The sequence below is a fragment of the Coregonus lavaretus genome (genome assembly GCF_964263955.1).
Source record: "Coregonus lavaretus genome assembly, chromosome: 8".
In the NCBI taxonomy this organism is placed as follows: Eukaryota; Metazoa; Chordata; class Actinopteri; order Salmoniformes; family Salmonidae; genus Coregonus; species Coregonus lavaretus.
The window spans coordinates 29,686,896-29,704,356 of NC_139995.1; the positions used below are offsets into that span (position 1 = coordinate 29,686,896).

At 42.6% G+C, this 17,461-nt stretch overlaps 2 protein-coding genes across 2 annotated transcripts; both read left to right on the top strand.

The window, feature by feature from the left end:
* Nucleotides 1-975: 975 nt before the first annotated feature.
* LOC311134207 (G-protein coupled receptor 61-like) lies at nt 976-2,373 on the top strand (the record flags this gene model as incomplete). The annotated part of the gene is made up of 1 exon (XM_084167817.1): nt 976-2,373. The coding sequence occupies one exon, from the start codon at nt 976-978 to the stop codon at nt 2,371-2,373; it is 1,398 nt and encodes a 465-aa protein (XP_084023943.1).
* Nucleotides 2,374-10,438: 8,065 nt separating this feature from the next.
* LOC311133842 (guanine nucleotide-binding protein G(i) subunit alpha-3-like) lies at nt 10,439-16,845 on the top strand. Its single transcript, XM_084167438.1, has 8 exons — nt 10,439-11,249; nt 11,672-11,714; nt 11,902-12,043; nt 12,401-12,558; nt 14,542-14,670; nt 14,905-15,034; nt 15,176-15,329; nt 15,691-16,845. Exons 1-8 carry the CDS (start codon nt 11,132-11,134, stop codon nt 15,879-15,881), a joined length of 1,065 nt encoding a protein of 354 aa, XP_084023564.1. The 5' UTR covers nt 10,439-11,131; the 3' UTR covers nt 15,882-16,845.
* The last annotated feature ends 616 nt before the right edge of the window (nt 16,846-17,461 follow it).

The window sequence follows — 17,461 nt, forward strand, 5'->3', positions numbered from 1 at the left end:
TAGGGAGGGTGAAGTCTGGGAATCCAAAAAATAGTAATTATACAGATGATTAACAAAACAAGCACACGACAGTATTCATACCTTAGTTTTTGTGGTAAATATGAATGAAAAAAACTATTTTGATAATGGTTTTCATACACATACCTTGTCCATAATGTAGAAGCCTATGGGATTTTCATCGAAGAGGTAAGGGAGGAGGATGGTACATGTGATCTGCATAACATACCAATACCAATTGACATACCTTTGTATGCCTCCTCATCTGTAAACCTACAGACACAGACACAAAAGTGAGCAGTTCAGTCATCTGCACTCAATACATCTAGCCTTCAACATATTCTTATAGCCTACATATTCTTACCTCTTTGTTGATTGATATCCATTGAATTGTATCCATTTTCTATTTTAGAAAGATTTGCACAAATATGAAAAGATAGATGGTATCATCATAAAACAATATCAATTTAGATCATACAAGGGACAAACCTTACCTTAAATTGAGATATTTACATTTTTCAGTTAAGTGCATGCACCTGCTGTCCTTTCAAATTCAAATCCAAATGTTTCAGTTGGGCAGTTAGGTTCCTGCAAGAACCCCCACCAACTAATGAGGTTCCTCGATGAACCCCGCCTCCTATGGGGTTCTTGGAAGAACCCTTTGGGGTCAATTTTCAGTGCCAAGAACCCTAAGGTTCTTCAAAGAACTTTGAGGATCTTAGAAGAACCCTTGTTGAACCCCTAATTTTTAGAATGTTTTTCTCTCTGTTCCTAGGAAAAGGCCTGCATTGCTGAGGAGGTTGAGGGAGGTTGAGTTTTCGCAGGGTGACCCAGGGTCTCACCCCCCCGTCTATAGAGATGCTGCTGTCTGACCTCCTCCCAGACTGGGCCTCTGGTTCCTGGCCCCGCCCTTTGGCTGTGAAGGATGGGTGATGGGCCTGTGATTGATACCCCCTGCCTGCCTTGTCCCGCCATTCGATGGAGCCATTGTGGAACTCCTCCCTCCCCTTCCCACAGCCCATGCCCAACACCTCGTCCTCTGAGTCACCCGAGGGCGGGGCTCTGTCCCAGTCAATAGCGCTACTCGCCATGCTGCTCATGGACCTGCTGGCCGTGGTGGGCAACGGGGCCATAATGGCTGTCATCGCCAAGGCCCCACAGCTACGTAAGTTTGCCTTTGTCTTCCATCTGTGCCTGGTGGACCTGCTGGCAGCCCTGGTGCTGATGCCCCTAGGCATGCTCTCAGGCCGGGCCTTCTTTGGCGAGGCCCTGTGTCGGAGCTACCTCTTCCTCAGCGTGTGCCTGGTCAGCGCTGCTATCCTCTCCATTTCGGCCATCAACGTGGAGCGCTACTACTACATCATCCACCCCATGCGCTATGAGGTGAAGATGACCCTGGGCCTGGTGGCCTCAGTGCTGGTGGGGATATGGGTCAAAGCTTTGTCCATGTCCGTCCTGCCGCTGCTGGCCTGGGCCTTACAGGGCGAAAGGACTCCTCTTCTGGAGGGTACTGGAGTTGGGGGAGGGGGTGGGAGTGTACCCTCACCCCCTGCTCAGGGTCACAGGCGCTGCTCCTTGCATTGGACGGGGGGCGGGTCGAACCGCGTTGCCTTCATGGTCCTGTTCACGCTGGTGTACTTCCTGTGCCCACTGCTGGTCATCTTGGTAGTGTACTGCAGCATGTTCAAGGTGGCGCGGGTGGCGGCCATGCACCACGGGCCCCTGCCAACCTGGATGGACACGCCCCGCCGCCGTCGCTCTGAGTCGCTCAGCAGCCGCTCCACCATGGTGACCAGCTCAGGGACAGGCACGGGGACAGGGGCGGGGCGCGACACTCCTCACCGCGCCTTCGGAGGGGGCAAGGCGGCAGCAGTGTTAGCAGCAGTGGGAGGACAGTTTCTGTGCTGCTGGCTGCCCTACTTCTCCTTTCACCTGTACTCAGCTCTGGCCTCTAGCCCTCCAGCCACGCTGGCCCCCCTGGAGGAGGTGGTCACCTGGATTGGCTATTTCTGCTTCACCTCCAACCCCTTCTTCTACGGCTGTCTGAACCGGCAGATCCGCGAGGAGCTGGGCAAGCATGTGCCTTGCCTGTTCCGCCGGGCAATGGGAGAGGAGGACCGACTGCCCAGCCGTGAGGGATCCATAGAGGAGAATTTCCTGCAGTTCCTCCAGGGCACTGGCAGCAACCGGGATCCCCAGGACTCCCACAGCACCTCCAGCCCCAAGGGAGAGGCCTGCCGGACCCTGGCCCAGCCGCCTCAGTCCCCACAGCCCATACCCATTGACTTCCGCATCCCAGGACAGATTGCAGAGGAGACCTCAGAGCTCCTTGAGCATCACCAGATTAAAAACAACCATATCATATCGGACAGTTAGGTTATGTATTTATTTTATGTAAAAACCAACACAAAAAGTAACCAGGATAAAAATTACCACAGTAACATAATCACACTCTGGTATATGTCACAGAGTATTAAGATACAATGTTTTGATCTGTTCTCTTTTAACATTTTATTCTTAACAATAAAAAGCTGTGCAATGGGAAATTTAGATTTTTTTCTAAAGTCCATATTGTCCTGAATCGCATTTTGCAGCTTCACTTTCTATTCTGTAAAGGCTGCAATGCTATGGAATTGATCTTCTTTGTGTAATGTTCCTATTGGAGTATACAACAACTAATTGATTGTGGGTCGTGGCATTTCTGGGGAGAAAGACAAATGGCACAACTGCAGCTGCAGAGAATCTGACAGGTTAATATTGCCAGTGATGCCGATATTGGTGTTGTTTGTTAGGGAATTCGTTTTAGAGATGTAATTCTTTACTTTTTTTACTTCACAATGCATTGATAGGGTCAGTATGTTATTAATACAGATGTATTATATCTTCTGAGATTTTCCTTTTGGATTTCAAACCAAACAAGCCCTTGAGCAAAGAGGCTGTTAGAGTCTGTCAGCTGTCTTTCCTTCGATAAGCCTACCTTAAACTATATCAGGTTTTATGACTTTCAGAAGACATCCACAAATAATATATCATTGAGCCAAACACATCTGATATTTGATACTGTTAGATCATTTACTTTTGAGGAATTGATGTATGACTGAGCTTATTTACGTAAGCTGCAGAATAAAGAAACCAATATTGGAGTGCAGGAAGTCATGCCTGAAAATATTTACATATTCCTGACCCCTTTACCTCTGTAAAATATCATTAAACGGATGTATAGTAGACAGTGAGTGAATGGTCACTATATCCCTACGATAAAGATACTGTAAGTTGTGACTTTTAGAGATGATGAAAGAGCTACAGTACTGTAATTGTGCCCTGGTTGTGAGGTTGAGGCACGTAGGCAGTAAGAAGTACCATGGGGCAGCCACCTGTTGTTGATGGGTAAACCTCTGGGCAGATACCCCCCTCTCTCTGGTGCTTTTCCTGAACACATCATCTGTGTTTTCCCATAAGCAGGCCAGGTTTATTGTGACCACAGTTAGGATGTAGGCAATCTTTTCCTTACTCATCCTGAACTACTTCTGGTCTGTTAGAAAAGTACATTTATTTATCATCTATCTACCGTTTAGATAGTAGTTGACATGGGCAGGTGTTCAATACGTTGGCAGATGTTCAGTTAAGGCAGGAGTATTTTTGTTAATTGATGCGCTACATTACATTTCTATACAATTAGATTTTTATAGTTGTTGTTTTACAAATGTAGCTGTATTTTATGTTTGATAAAACCTGATAGTGAGTTCAACTCTACAACTTTTAAACATTTTATTGTTGATTATTATTAGGTATTATTGATTACTGTATATTTTGTGATTAATTAACAAAATACAATGGTGTATTCAAATGGTATACAGTAACTGTCTTTTCAATGTGTGTTGATTAGCTGTGGCGCAACAGGTTGGAGAATATAATAAACCAATTATATTTTACAGTGCAGCTCCTCAGGGTTCTCTACCTCAGATACAATATTGACTTCATTTGCAGGTCAGCACACAATGTACACATAGAAAAGATATGGTGTAAGTCATGCCACATATTTTTAACTATATGCTCCCTGGGTTGCTTTCCTTCTTCAGCTGGACAAGGACAGACTGACAAAAGCTGTCCTCATGTGGCTTTGTCTGAGAGACTTGATACAACGCCTGCTTCACGTCTACTCTCTGTGGTGTCACATTGTGAGGGGATTTAGAATTGTTTGAGCTGTCCAGAACAGTACTGGCCAATTTGAGGTATCAGCCTTGTTAAAACAGATATGGATTGTGCAAGAGTACAAAAGTAAAGTTATTTATTTCCTTTCTGGCTTCTGACTTGTTTATTGATTGGTTTAACAAATAAATGTATGCCATCTTTATATTTTGTAAAACTGCTCTACTTTATGTTTGTTTGTGTGCAGGATTTGTTAACCTTGGTCTCTCCATTAAGAAAGTTATTTGGGATGGCTCATCTCTATTTCCATTAGCTGCTGGGTGGAACAGTACTATAGTTCACTGTATATGGTTGGTGCCCCTCACTGCTTTGATATACCATTGAAAGAGGGGGAAAGATGCAGTTCAAATACTCTAACCCCGGGGTGACATTTTAACTTCAAAGTTGGAGCCATTGATCTGACCTTCAGGTAAAAGAAAGGAGAAAAACAGTCACAACAAAGGGCACGATGGATACTTTCACATTTCACTCATTATATTATGAGAGTAGTGGATAGACAGAAAGAGAAGAGAATGTAGGTGTAGGACAGGGTTTACCAGCTTAGGACAAATAAATGCTGTTGAAATAATCAGCAGTGACACAATTTACAGTGTAGAACAATAATGTATTATTCTTCAGTTGAAATTCACTAGAGTAAATGCACAAGTAAACTCCTACCCCTAAATTCCAACAGATACATCTGACTATGTTCAAGAGGTGTAATACTATGCATGAAATGCCCTGTCGTTTTTTTACAACCATCTTGCTGCTTTTTGCACATAGTACATTTATGTTGAATCTCAACAGGCCTCCCTTCACACCTCCTCCTCAGCAAAGGCCCTCCGTAAAACCAGCCCCAGCTTCTCCAGGCTCTGCCATTCCCATGGCAACATATAACCACTGACATTTCGTATGATATGTTACGAATTCCAATTTGTTGTGGCTAACTTTAGCTAGATGGCTAGGTGGCTAACGCTAACGTTAGCTGGGTGGCTAACGTTAATGGTTAGGGGTTAAGGTTTGGATTAAGGTTAGGAGTTAGGTTAAAGGGTTAAGTTTAGGGGAAGGGCTAGCTAACATGCTAAGTAGTTGCAAAGTAGCTAAAAAGTAGTAAATAGTTGCAAAGTTGCTAAAATGCTAATGTTGTCCCAGTTCTTCCATGGCCTGCATACTCACCAGACATGTCACCCATTGAGCATGTTTGGGATGCTCTGGATCTGCGTGTACGACAGCGTGTTCCAGTTCCCGCCAATAACCAGCAACATCGCACAGCCATTGAAGAGGAGTGGGACAACATTCCACAGGCCACTATCAACAGCCTGATAAACTCTATGCAAAGGAGATGTGTCACGCTGCATGAGGCAAATGGTGATCAGACACTGACTGGTTTTTGGATCCACTCCTCTATCTTTTTCTTTTTTTTACCAACAGATGCATATCTACAGTATATTCCCAGTCATGTGAAATCCATAGATTAGGGCCTAATGAATTTATTTCAATTGACTGATTTACTTATATGAACTGTAACTCAGTAAAATCTTTGAAATTGTTGCATGTTGCGTTTATATTTTTGTTCAGTGTAGTAAACCTGTAGCTCAGTTGGTAGAGCATGGCGCTTGCAACGCCAGGGTTGTGGGTTTGATTCCCACGGGGGGCCAGTATGAAAAATGTATGCACTCACTAACTGTCAGAGGTGTAGTCCAGGGTATACGCTGGTATACGGCGTATACCTACTTATTTTTCAGTCAGCATTGCGTATACCCACTTCTAAATCCCCCCTGATGCGCATCATTCAGTAATATCTGTGAGTCAGATTGCCTATTTTCTTCCTCGGGGATAGTGAAGCCATGACCCACCCTCCTCTGCCTCTAATTGGCTGGTACTCGCTGCTTTCACTGATTAGATTGGTTAACTTTAGGCATGAGGACTGATGAGCCAATCAGAGGCAGAGTAGGGCGGGTCATGCCGAGGAAAATATCGCTAATACCTCAGGTGCCAGTGAAAAAAAAAAAAAAAAAAACTCAGGTGCCGGTGCCACTTGACTACGATAACGGCAGCAGACCAAACAACGGATGAAGAAAGGACACAAGCGGCGGTGTGCCACCCCAGTTGATGGAAGACATCATTCTGAGGTAAGTTTTAAGGTGGTTTCCAAATGAATGATTATTTTAAACTACTGGCAAATTGCCAGTGACTGCACATTTAGAGGAGAAGAGATGTTGCCGCCAATAGTTAGTGCGAGTCGGCTAACGTTATGAAGCTAGCTACGTAGATTGGGATAATGTGGGGAAACCGGGGCATTGTTGGTTTTCAGTAAGTGTTTAATCAACCCAGTTCATAAGAATTTCATACCAGACTGATGAAACTGATTATCTCAATGTTTATGAAGCTTGTTTATTATTGTAAAGGTCTAAATTATAACGTTAGCCAAGTTACTAAGCCCTAAATTATAACATTAGCCAAGTTACTTAGCCCTAACTAACCTATATGATCTAGTTTAATTGCATAGTAGCTAAGCTGGTAGTTGATTTTTAAGTAAGTTAAAACACAAGAATGGGGACAAATAGTTTAAGATTCAGCCTAAAACAATATTGAGGTCTAATCAGGCTGTCTTATTTTGTATAGGGACACTGACAGGTAACCATGAAAAGGAAGGGAGATATTGCAGACTTTTTTGTAAAGAGGCACAAATCAGGCCCAGATCAGGCCCAGGCAGACCCCACCCCTAAAACCAGCAGCCCTGGCAGCTCTCAACCGGGAGCTAGCCAGGCAAGTCAGTGTGAGCATAGAGAAGGATCCAGTCTACCACCACCAGGTCAGAACACACAGGCAGTAAATTGCATCTCCAGTTTATTGAAAAGTGAAGCCTCACACTGTAACAAAAGGTGATTTTGACAGATTAAGCCTCATTTTGAATTTCTGTGTGATGTTATTTATTTTATTGCCCTTCTATTTATTTTGTCTGTATCCATGTTTGTTTTTTACAATGCTACTGTTATATAACATTTTGTACATTTTGTGTTAAATTTGTTGTTTTTTTGTTAAATAAACTCTCCCAAGTATTTCACTCACTAATCTCCTGTATGCTTCAGCTTCACTTGCTGAAAATATTTCCACTTGGTTATGCAGATTGTTAATGTAAAGAGGGGGACCCATGTCTTGCTGATGACTATTGTGATCACAGTAGTGTGTGTGTGTGTGTGTGTGTGTGTGTGTGTAAGTGTGTGAGAGAGAGAGAGACAGGGAGATGCATAATTAGTTTTGTTGTTGTCTGTAGACATCAATAATGACTGGCCAGACCTGTGGAGTGCTAAACAAACAGAAGACTTCAAATCCAAGAACCCCTGGTTGGGATCCAAAAACAAAAAATTGGGTAAGTTTAGGTAGATTGCTAGTTTGGGTAACTTCTGAAACAGTGGGCACAGATAACTTTGTGTGTGTGTGTGTGTGTGTGTGTGTGTGTAAAGGACCATGCACACGTACAGCTGTGGATACAGGAGTAGTTACATTGTTTGTTTATGCTTCGCAGGATGTCTGGTCTGTAGCAGTGTGAACTCCATTGGGATCGACAAGGAGCAAGGTGTATCGCTCTCAAGAGAATGGATGAACTTTGAAATTCAAGTGTCTGGCCAGGGAAGTAGAACAACAAGTTTGTCAATCTTGAGAAATAAGGTGAGGAAACATGCGTCGTCCAAGGCCCACACTCAGGCTGTGAAGGTGGCAGAGCAACAGAAAGAAGCTGCCATTGAGAATGCAGTGGAGACTATGACTGAGTCCTACATGAAGGAAACTGAAGCTGTGTTTCGAACAGCCTACCATCTGGCCAAAAAGAACCGACCCTTTTCTGACCATGAGAGCCTCATTGAGCTGCAGGAACTGAATGGTGTAAAAATGGGCTCAATACTTCATTCACGTTACAGTGCAACACAAATAATACAACATGTTGCTAGTGAGATGCAGAGCAAAATCATCAGTAGCATTATAGCATCATCCAGTAAGTTAGCTGTCCTAATTGACGAGGCATCTTCTTTAAGTCACAAAGCTGTCATGACAGTTTCTATTAAAGCATCAATTCAAGAAGAAAGCCCTGAGTTCATATTCCTGGAACTTGTTGAACTGGAAAATCAGAGAGCAGATGGCATATTACAGGCGTTACTCACCTGTTTAACTAATGCTGGCTTTACAGAAGAGTGGCTTCATGAAAACTGGGTAACATTTGTATCTGATGGAGCCAGTGTCATGCTAGGAAAGAAGTCAGGAGTAGCAACCAGACTGACTTTGAGATTCCCAAAGCTTTTTGTATGGCACTGCATGAACCATAGACTTGAACTTGCTGTGTCAGATGCAGTTGATGAGGTAAACTCTGTCAATCACTTTTAAACTTTTATCCAGAAGCTATACTCTCTGTATAGTGTGTCAAACAAAAATGAACGTGAACTTGTTAATGCAGCAGCTGAAGTAGGCTCACAACTTCTTCGCATTGGCAGAATCTTGGATGTACGCTGGGTGGCCAGTAGCTTTCGGACTGTTCGTGCTGTTTGGACATCCCTGGGAGCTCTTGTGCAGCACTTTAAAAATGCTTGCAGTGATGAGATGAGGTCCACCAAAGAGAGGCAGATGTACAGAGGTTTGTTAGACCGTGTTCAAAGTCCAGAATTCATTTGTGACCTTGGCCTCATGTACGACACTCTCCATGAACTAAGTCTCCTGTCACAGGAGCTTCAGTCTCGTTCTATAACGCTCCTCAGAGCAGAGCATCTGCTGAAACGCTCAATCAGAGTGATCCAGTCATTCAAAGAGAGTCCAGGTGAGAAATATAGTGAGGCTTTAGAAGCAAAACAGACTGGGGAGTATCGGTCTATAGCCCTGAAAACAAATGCAAAGCTGAAGTCTATCAATCCAGGCCAGTTCTTACAAAGCCTTGTGAACAATCTGGAGAAACGCTTGTCTTTTGAAGATGAGACCATCATGGACCTCAGCATCCTTGATCAGAGTAAGTGGCCATCAAAGCCCAGCATCCGCCATGGTGAAGAACAAGTTAAGCGACTGTGCAAGCGATTTAACTTGTGCACAGACCAAGCACTGAATGGGATGCGGGACCTACTGGAAGAGCCCAGTAGTGAGCCCAAGGACCTAAAACCACTTATGAACTGTATGAAAACATTCCCTGTCGGTACAGCAGAGTGTGAGAGGAATTTTAGCCTTATGAACAATATAAGCTCAGACAAGAGGGCTGTCCTTCTGATCTCAAACATATCAAACTTGATGATGATTAATATCAACGGCCCACCAACTTCCAAGTTTGATCCTAGAAAATATACAAGGACCTGGTTGAAGAGCCATCGTGCTGCCTCTTCGGTGCGTTCTAGACAGTGCAGTGTGAAAGCTCCTGCAGAAAGCAAATTTGTCTGGAATATACTGTAGTATGAGCAAAGGTCAGAAACCCAGTGCTGGGTTGAGAGAGTATATCACTGTTGATGTGTTGTTAATGCATATATTTTTGTTAATTGTTAACTAAATATTGTTGTAACATATTTTGTTGAATGATTTACCGGTAAATGAACATGTTCAAAACAAAGCATATAGCAATATGAACAAGGATGCATTGTCACCTTCAGATTTGAAGTATTTTATTTAAATAAATGTGCAAAAAATAATCGAAACACCATTTCCTGTTTGCCTCATGATAAATACATTTTACATTCATCCAGGCTGCTCTTGTGACCAGTAGTAACTACAAACTGCTCCTAATCAAGTCATGATCATTTTATAATAGTGTGCAAGTAGAAATTACATATTTTTGGGTAAACTAAATCATAGTCTTACATGTCACTGTTTCTAAAACAGGGCTTTTTTCTGGACTACTTTAAAAAAAAAAAGGTGAATACTGAGAGTATACCCACTTCTCCAGGGACCACTACACCACTGCTAACTGTAAGTCGCTCTGGATAAGAGCGTCTGCTAAATGACTAAAATGTAAATGTGAACCAGTTCTGCTAGATTCTAGTACATCATGGATCTAATCCAGGGTTTTATAACCTTTTTCGATCAAGGGCCCACTGAAACGCATTCAAACAATCTGGGGACCACCTTTTGGTCTAGCTGCTGTAATTTTCAATGTGTTCGTTTTATGCTTTTTCAGGGACCCCTGAAAGCTCTCAGTCCTCCTAAACCATGTGGTTGAGAATCACCGTAATCGATTACTGATAGATTTGGACTTCATTTCCCATCAGACCCAGCAATTATTTTCCTTGATTTCCGCGTCACATGACCCTGAGAGTCAAATGTTTTGCTCATCTCATCTGCAAGCTTGCATTTTCAATTGTTAACAAAATAATAGTTAACAGCCAGTAGTATTTAGAAGTGTGTGAGTATTTTTAGTCAGTTTAGGGTGTTGAGATTGTATTTATTTTTAGTGAAGTTTTAACTCACGATATCCAGCAAAAAAGTTTTACTTTTCAAGCCAACCTGACGCGGAAAGAACTTAAAGCTACAGTTAGCTAGTAACTTTAGCTACCAAAACGGACATTTTCTAGCTACCTAATTAAGTTAATTTGGTAACTAGTTACTTTCATCGTATGCATTTTGAACATTGTTGCTCTTCAATCAAAACGTTAAGTATTCGGCTTCCTAGCAAGCTACATGACATGTACATAGTAAAAGCTAACATTTGCTAGCTTGCTGGCCAACGCCTTTTTCCCCTTCCTTTTTTTCCTCATGCTCGTCGTCGCACACATGTAGTTTGAAAATGTGTCGTAGTTAACATGGACCAGAATTCTGCTGCAAGCGTTTGACAGACACAACAATACAATTTTGTAGCTAGAATTAGAATGTCATCCCTTCCTTTTTACTGAACGTTTTTTCCATTTGGATAACTTGTCAAAAGCCAGGTAGCTTTCTAGCTTTACATTATCATAGTAGTTAGGATTTACCTGCTGGGATCAAAATGGGTTGTACACTAAGTGCCGAAGATAAAGCTGCAATGGAGAGGAGTAAAATCATTGACCGGAATCTGAGAGAATCTGGCGAAAAGGCTTCAAGTGAAGTCAAACTGTTGCTTCTAGGTAAGTGTTCCTATGCTACTGACATTGGTAGTATCTAAATGATATGAGGTCTGAAGAGGGTGTCTGTCTAACTGATCGAATTACTTTTATGTAGGGCTCATGACTATCTGGCAATGGTGGAACCTACTTCTTTGCTCAAATGAAAGCTGTCATGATCATTCAGTCTTCCACAGACTGCGTGAAAATTCCTTCAGCTTTCATGCTCATGGTGTAGCCTAATGTTTTTATTTTACATTCTCAGACCAGGTGCAAAGGCCCCAAAACAGTAGGGGGGGTGTAGAACTTTCACAGATGGAATCAGCTGGTTCTGAGCACTGACTGCATGTTTGTTATATCTCTACACATTTAGTAGAGTTAAGAGTTTGAAACTTTCTTCCTGATTTTATGGCTCCTCTCTTTCCCACTAAACTTTACACTTCAAGGTGCTGGGGAGTCTGGGAAGAGCACAGTTGTAAAGCAGATGAAGTGAGTACATATTTCAACAGTTTTGTGCACACCCCCAAAACAGTTAAAAAACTAGCATGCTTTTTATTGATTAGGAACACTTATGAAGTGATGAATCAGTTAGGAGCCTTTGAGATGTTATCTAGATTAGATGTTGACCACAAGCACCAGTAAGATGGGCATGTTAACCTCCTCTTCCTACCCTCAGAATCATCCATGAGGACGGCTACACACAGGACGAGTGTAGCCAGTACAGGGTTGTGGTTTACAGCAACACCATCCAGTCCATCATCGCCATCATCAGAGCAATGGGCAGGCTCGGTATTGACTTTGGGGACCCAGCAAGATCAGTGAGTCAGCTTGAAGGTTTTCTTACATTTCAGTGGTCTTATAACAATGTATAGTTTACTACTGCTTTTTCCCCTTTGTAAAATGCCACAGCAAGTGTTGTTTCTCTTTATGTTATGACTACAAGGAATTACGAACTTTACAAGAACAGTGTACAGAATGATCCACTGGCTGCAGTGACATTCCATTCCAACATGGATGGTCAACATGTGAAGTAAATCACTTGAAAGCTGATTCTGCACCTAACATGTTGATTTGGGAGTGACATTTTTCTGTTGTCATGCTGTTCCCACGAGGATGAGAGCTGTCAGAATTGTTGTTTCCTTTTTGTAACTGTGTTTGCTTGGCTGTGTCTCCAGGATGATGCCCGCCAGCTCTTTACCTTGGCCAGCTCTGCAGAGGAAGGGGTCATGACCCCTGAACTGGCTGGGGTCATCAAGAGGTTATGGCAGGATGGAGGGGTCCAGATCTGCTTCGGCAGGTCCAGAGAGTACCAGCTCAACGACTCAGCCTCATAGTAAGAGCATTACAAATCTCTGCCCTAAAACTGCTTGAATCAAGTATTATAACGACCAGAGAACCATAGTGAATGATATTGTCTTGCACACTTGGCCATCCTCAAACAGGAGAAGCGAGGCACTTGCTTGTCTGTAATCCAGATTACTGTGAGAGCTCTTATGTGACATGTTCATCAGGAGGCTGCTGGCCTAATACACTGACAGGTTTTTCTGTTTTCCACTGTCTCTATTGGGATCTTGAAAGCATATACATTTACATTTTAGTCATTTAGCAGACGCTCTTATCCAGAGCGACTTACAGTTAGTGTGTGCATACATTATTTTTTTATTTTATTTTTCATACTGGCCCCCCGTGGGAATCGAACCCACAACCCTGGCGTTGCAAACGCCATGCTCTACCAACTGAGCTACATCCCTGCAGGCCATTCCCTCCCCTGTCCTGGACGACGCTGGGCCAATTGTGCGCCGCCCCATGGGTCTCCCGGTCGCGGCCGGCTACGACAGAGCCTGGATACGAACCAGGATCTCTAGTGGCACAGCTAGCACTGCGATGCAGTGCCTTAGACCACTGTGCCCCTCGCCACATATAGGCTTAATGCTTTTCAAAAAATGTACTATATTCTGAACAGGCTATAATAAGCATGCACAGTTAGTTAGGAGGATGCTGTGGAGCGTAGCCATCCACACCAAGCCAATGAGAGAGAATGAAGAAACTATTTTGCCCATCTAAATAGCCGTAGAGTGGTGAGATGAGGGCCCTTAATTAGCTCACTTCATTGTTCACCCAGATCCTTATTGGTGAGGAGTGTGCAATCAGGCTATTATAAGGTCTGAGTATCACGCTCCTGTTGATAGCATTTTAGTGAGTGTGTTAGTTCACGAAAGGCTTTTATTTTTTGCTGGGGGGGTACTCTTTGAAGAGGTAGAGTTTCAGATGTTTTTGGAAGCTTCAGGGGGAGCTTCAGGGGGAAGCTGGTGCCAGGACAGATAAGGACAGATAAGAGCTTGGACTAGACTGAGCGGGAGCTGACCCCCGTAGGGGTGGGAGGGCCAAGAGACCAGAGGTGGCAGAACGGAGTGCTCGGGTTGGGGTGTAGGGTTTGCGCATAGCCTGAAGGTAGGGAGGGGGAGTTACTGTCACAATGGGTCAGGCCATAGGCCAAGTGTAACAATAAAATATAGTTAAGGATTAATATTTTATGAAAAATGTTTTTAGACCAGGAAAAAGTCCCCTGTTGCTAGATAAGTTTGCTAGGTACGAATGATTTCCCAGAAACCGACTCCTAGTTTGAGACATGTCTGACTCCTCTGATACCAGTGCGGACATGAAAGGAGGAACCCTGTGATAGACTGCTGTTGTTGTGCAACACTGCTGAAGCAATAGAGACGGGGACAGGGGAAGTTCCAGGCCCTGAAGGCAGAAACAGGTTGCCATTAGGGCCAGGACAATACCAGTATCTGGGGGGAAAATGATATGGCAAAAATTAAAACACGAAGCAGACAACTCTTTGGTCCTTTAAAAACCTGCTGTATGCTAAATATTGTGTGCTATAGGTTGGAAAATAAATAAATGTGACTCTGGATGACAACATGTTTGTTTCCAACATAAATCCGCTTTGTGTTTTGTTTCCTTGCCGTGATACTAACGAGTACCACGATACTGGTATGGTCCCGGCCCTAGTTGCCGTCACTTTTATTTATTTAGGAAAAACTGGAGTTTTCGGGATTCGAGACAGACAATGTGATTACAAGCTCTCTTGAGTTGTTTTGGGAATCATTTCTTTGTTTACTTTATATTCCTCCATATTGGCTTTAGTTGTTCACGTGTATTGTTGTTCGCATCCATGGTTGATCCAATACCAGAACTTCCATTTACATGTCTTGGCTCACCAATTTGAAACCGCATTATCCAACAATTGGCAAGTAGTAGTGTTTTTAAATAACTTTTTACGTTAAGTCAGCCTCCTCCTCTTTCTCCTCAGTTACCTGAATGACTTGGACAGGATATCCCAGCAGAACTATGTGCCCACGCAGCAGGATGTCCTGCGGACAAGAGTCAAGACCACCGGCATCGTGGAGACACACTTCACATTCAAGGACCTCTACTTCAAGTCCGTAACCTGTTAATACAGCACTCCGTGCACTGACACTAATAATCACTGAGTCACTTTGTCCCTACAGTTAATGATTCACTAATGTAAAAAAGCCCAAAGCTGCTCGTACATCACCCTAGTGACCACATCATACTGTAGGAGTGTTTCTGTCTTTCTCACTACCTCTCATACCCTTTTTTTTTATGTCCTGTCTTTTTCTCACTTCATGTCTCTGACTCTCCCTGGCTGCAGGATGTTTGATGTGGGGGGTCAGAGGTCAGAGAGGAAGAAGTGGATCCACTGCTTTGAGGGAGTCACAGCCATCATCTTCTGTGTGGCGCTCAGTGACTATGACCTGGTGCTGGCTGAGGATGAGGAGATGGTGAGTGGGAAAGGGCATCAACTCTAAATCTATAGTCCTGTGGTATTTACAAGGTTGTTGCAGTATATAAAGTCTTATCAAAAGGGATTGCATAACAGTTTCACCCACACACAGACCCTGACACTGCTCATCTCTCCATAGAACCGTATGCACGAGAGCATGAAGCTATTTGACTCCATCTGCAACAACAAGTGGTTCACGGGCACCTCCGTCATCCTCTTTCTCAACAAGAAGGATCTGTTTGAGGACAAGATCCAGAAGAGCCCACTCACTATCTGCTACCCAGAGTACTCAGGTATACATTCTTTGACATTTTAAAGATATACAGGTTATTTAGGAATCAGCCACTACAGAACAGCACACAACATAATTTCCTGTTGGATTATTAACCACAGTGGAGAGCATTTGCACATAATGGATTCTTGTTAATTGAGATGTCTGAGTAATACCGCTTGAAATATTAGCTTGTGCAATATGGGAGGAGCCTCAGGACACACTTTGGTAAAGCAGGAAATGAAAGTTTAGCAAGTGTTTAGTCCATAATAGGAAATTACTAGTTTGCTCAACGCAGTGTATTGAGTCATACCTATTTTGCATGTCCTTTGAGAATAAGTGCATAAATGAGATAGAAAACATATTCCTCTCCACTACTCTAGGTCCAAACGCATACAAAGAGGCGTCAACCTACATTCAGTGTCAGTTTGAAGACTTGAACAAGCGGAAGGATACAAAGGAGATCTACACCCATTTCACTTGTGCTACTGACACTAAGAACGTGCAGTTTGTCTTTGACGCTGTCACTGATGTCATCATCAAAGCCAGCCTGAAGGAGGTTGGCTTGTACTGAGACTCCTGCAACATCTGTCTGTCATCATAGGGGTGGGAGTGTGTTGGAATCCTCTCACGCATTTACAAGTGGGAATCGCTCATTGCCATTTTGACAGACCACAACTATGATTGGCTATTGGAAAGGTTGTGTTTGAACTGCAGAAGTAGGCTGCAGAGTACAGAGGATGGGTTGTTAGACCATATACTGTTGCCATAATGTATGATGAATCCTTGGATATTTCAAGACAAGATTACATAGGGCACTAATGTGCCTTTGCTTTTCTATACTTTTGCTGTTATGGATTTCATAGCTATGGACTCACTTTTAAAGTTGTGAGTGTTGGATTTTCCTCATGTTTTTGAATGTTATTGCCAAATTTCTATCAAATACCTTTCAAACATTCTGCACTTTTTAGGCTTTCAGCATTCACTTTAAAGGGTTAAAAGGTATTAGTTACATTGTAAATGTTGAATAAGGTATCACAATTTGTATTTTCTGAGAGTTTTGATAACTGTCTTTATAACTAAGTATTTTTTAAAAGTATAAATGGTCATTGTCGTGTCCACTAGTTTTTAAAAGTATTTTATTATCTCTTGGTAATGTTAATATGCTGAATTGTTATTGTTTTAATTCATCACTATTCAGATCGTTACATAACACTTAAGTAGTTTACTGGCTGTAAACCAACTGTAAGAGATTCATTTTCAAATCATGACATCACTTAATGTTTTTAAAACCTTTAAAGAATAAGCTTTTGTAATGGTTGCCTTGACTTGGATTATGTTGCCTATTTTCTTTTGATTATCTTTGTATATAACTATTTGTATAAAGATTATGGCCTTTCACTAAATGGCCTTATTAGAAACTAAAAGTATTTGCCATTGAAATTCCCCTCTTGAAAACGTGCTCCTTTTTATGTTAATCACATTGCCATTTGGACATTTAACATGAATGTTCCTTTGATTAAAATTGAATGTGGGCCAAACTTGTCTATAATTATTCAATAGTAATTATCATAAGATTGTGAAAGAGTTATTGTACCAGTGATTCTCATGCAGTGCATTCGGAAAGTATTCAGACCCCTTGACTTTTTCCACATTTTGTTACGTTACAGTCTTATTCTTAAATAGATTAAATTGTTTTTTTCCCTCATCAATCTACACACAATACCCAATAACAACAAAGCAAAAACAGGTTCTTAGATCCCCCCCCCCCCCCCGAAATATCACATTTACAGAAGTAGTAATAATAATAATAATAAGCCATTTAGCAGACGCTTTTATCCAAAGCGACTTAATGTGTGCATACATTTTTACATATGGGTGGTCCCGGGGATCGAACCCACTACCCTGGCGTTACAAGCGCCATGCTCTACCAATTGAGCTACAGAGGACCACAGAAGTATTCAGACCCTTTACTCACTACTTTGTTGAAGCACCTTTGGCAGCGATTACAGCTCAAGTCTTCTTGGGTATGACTCTACAAGCTTGGCACATCTGTATTTGGGGAGTTTCTCCCATACTTCTCTGCAGATCCTCTAAAGCTCTGTCAGGTTGGCTGGGGAGTGTCGCTGCACAGCTATTTTCAGGTCTCTCCAG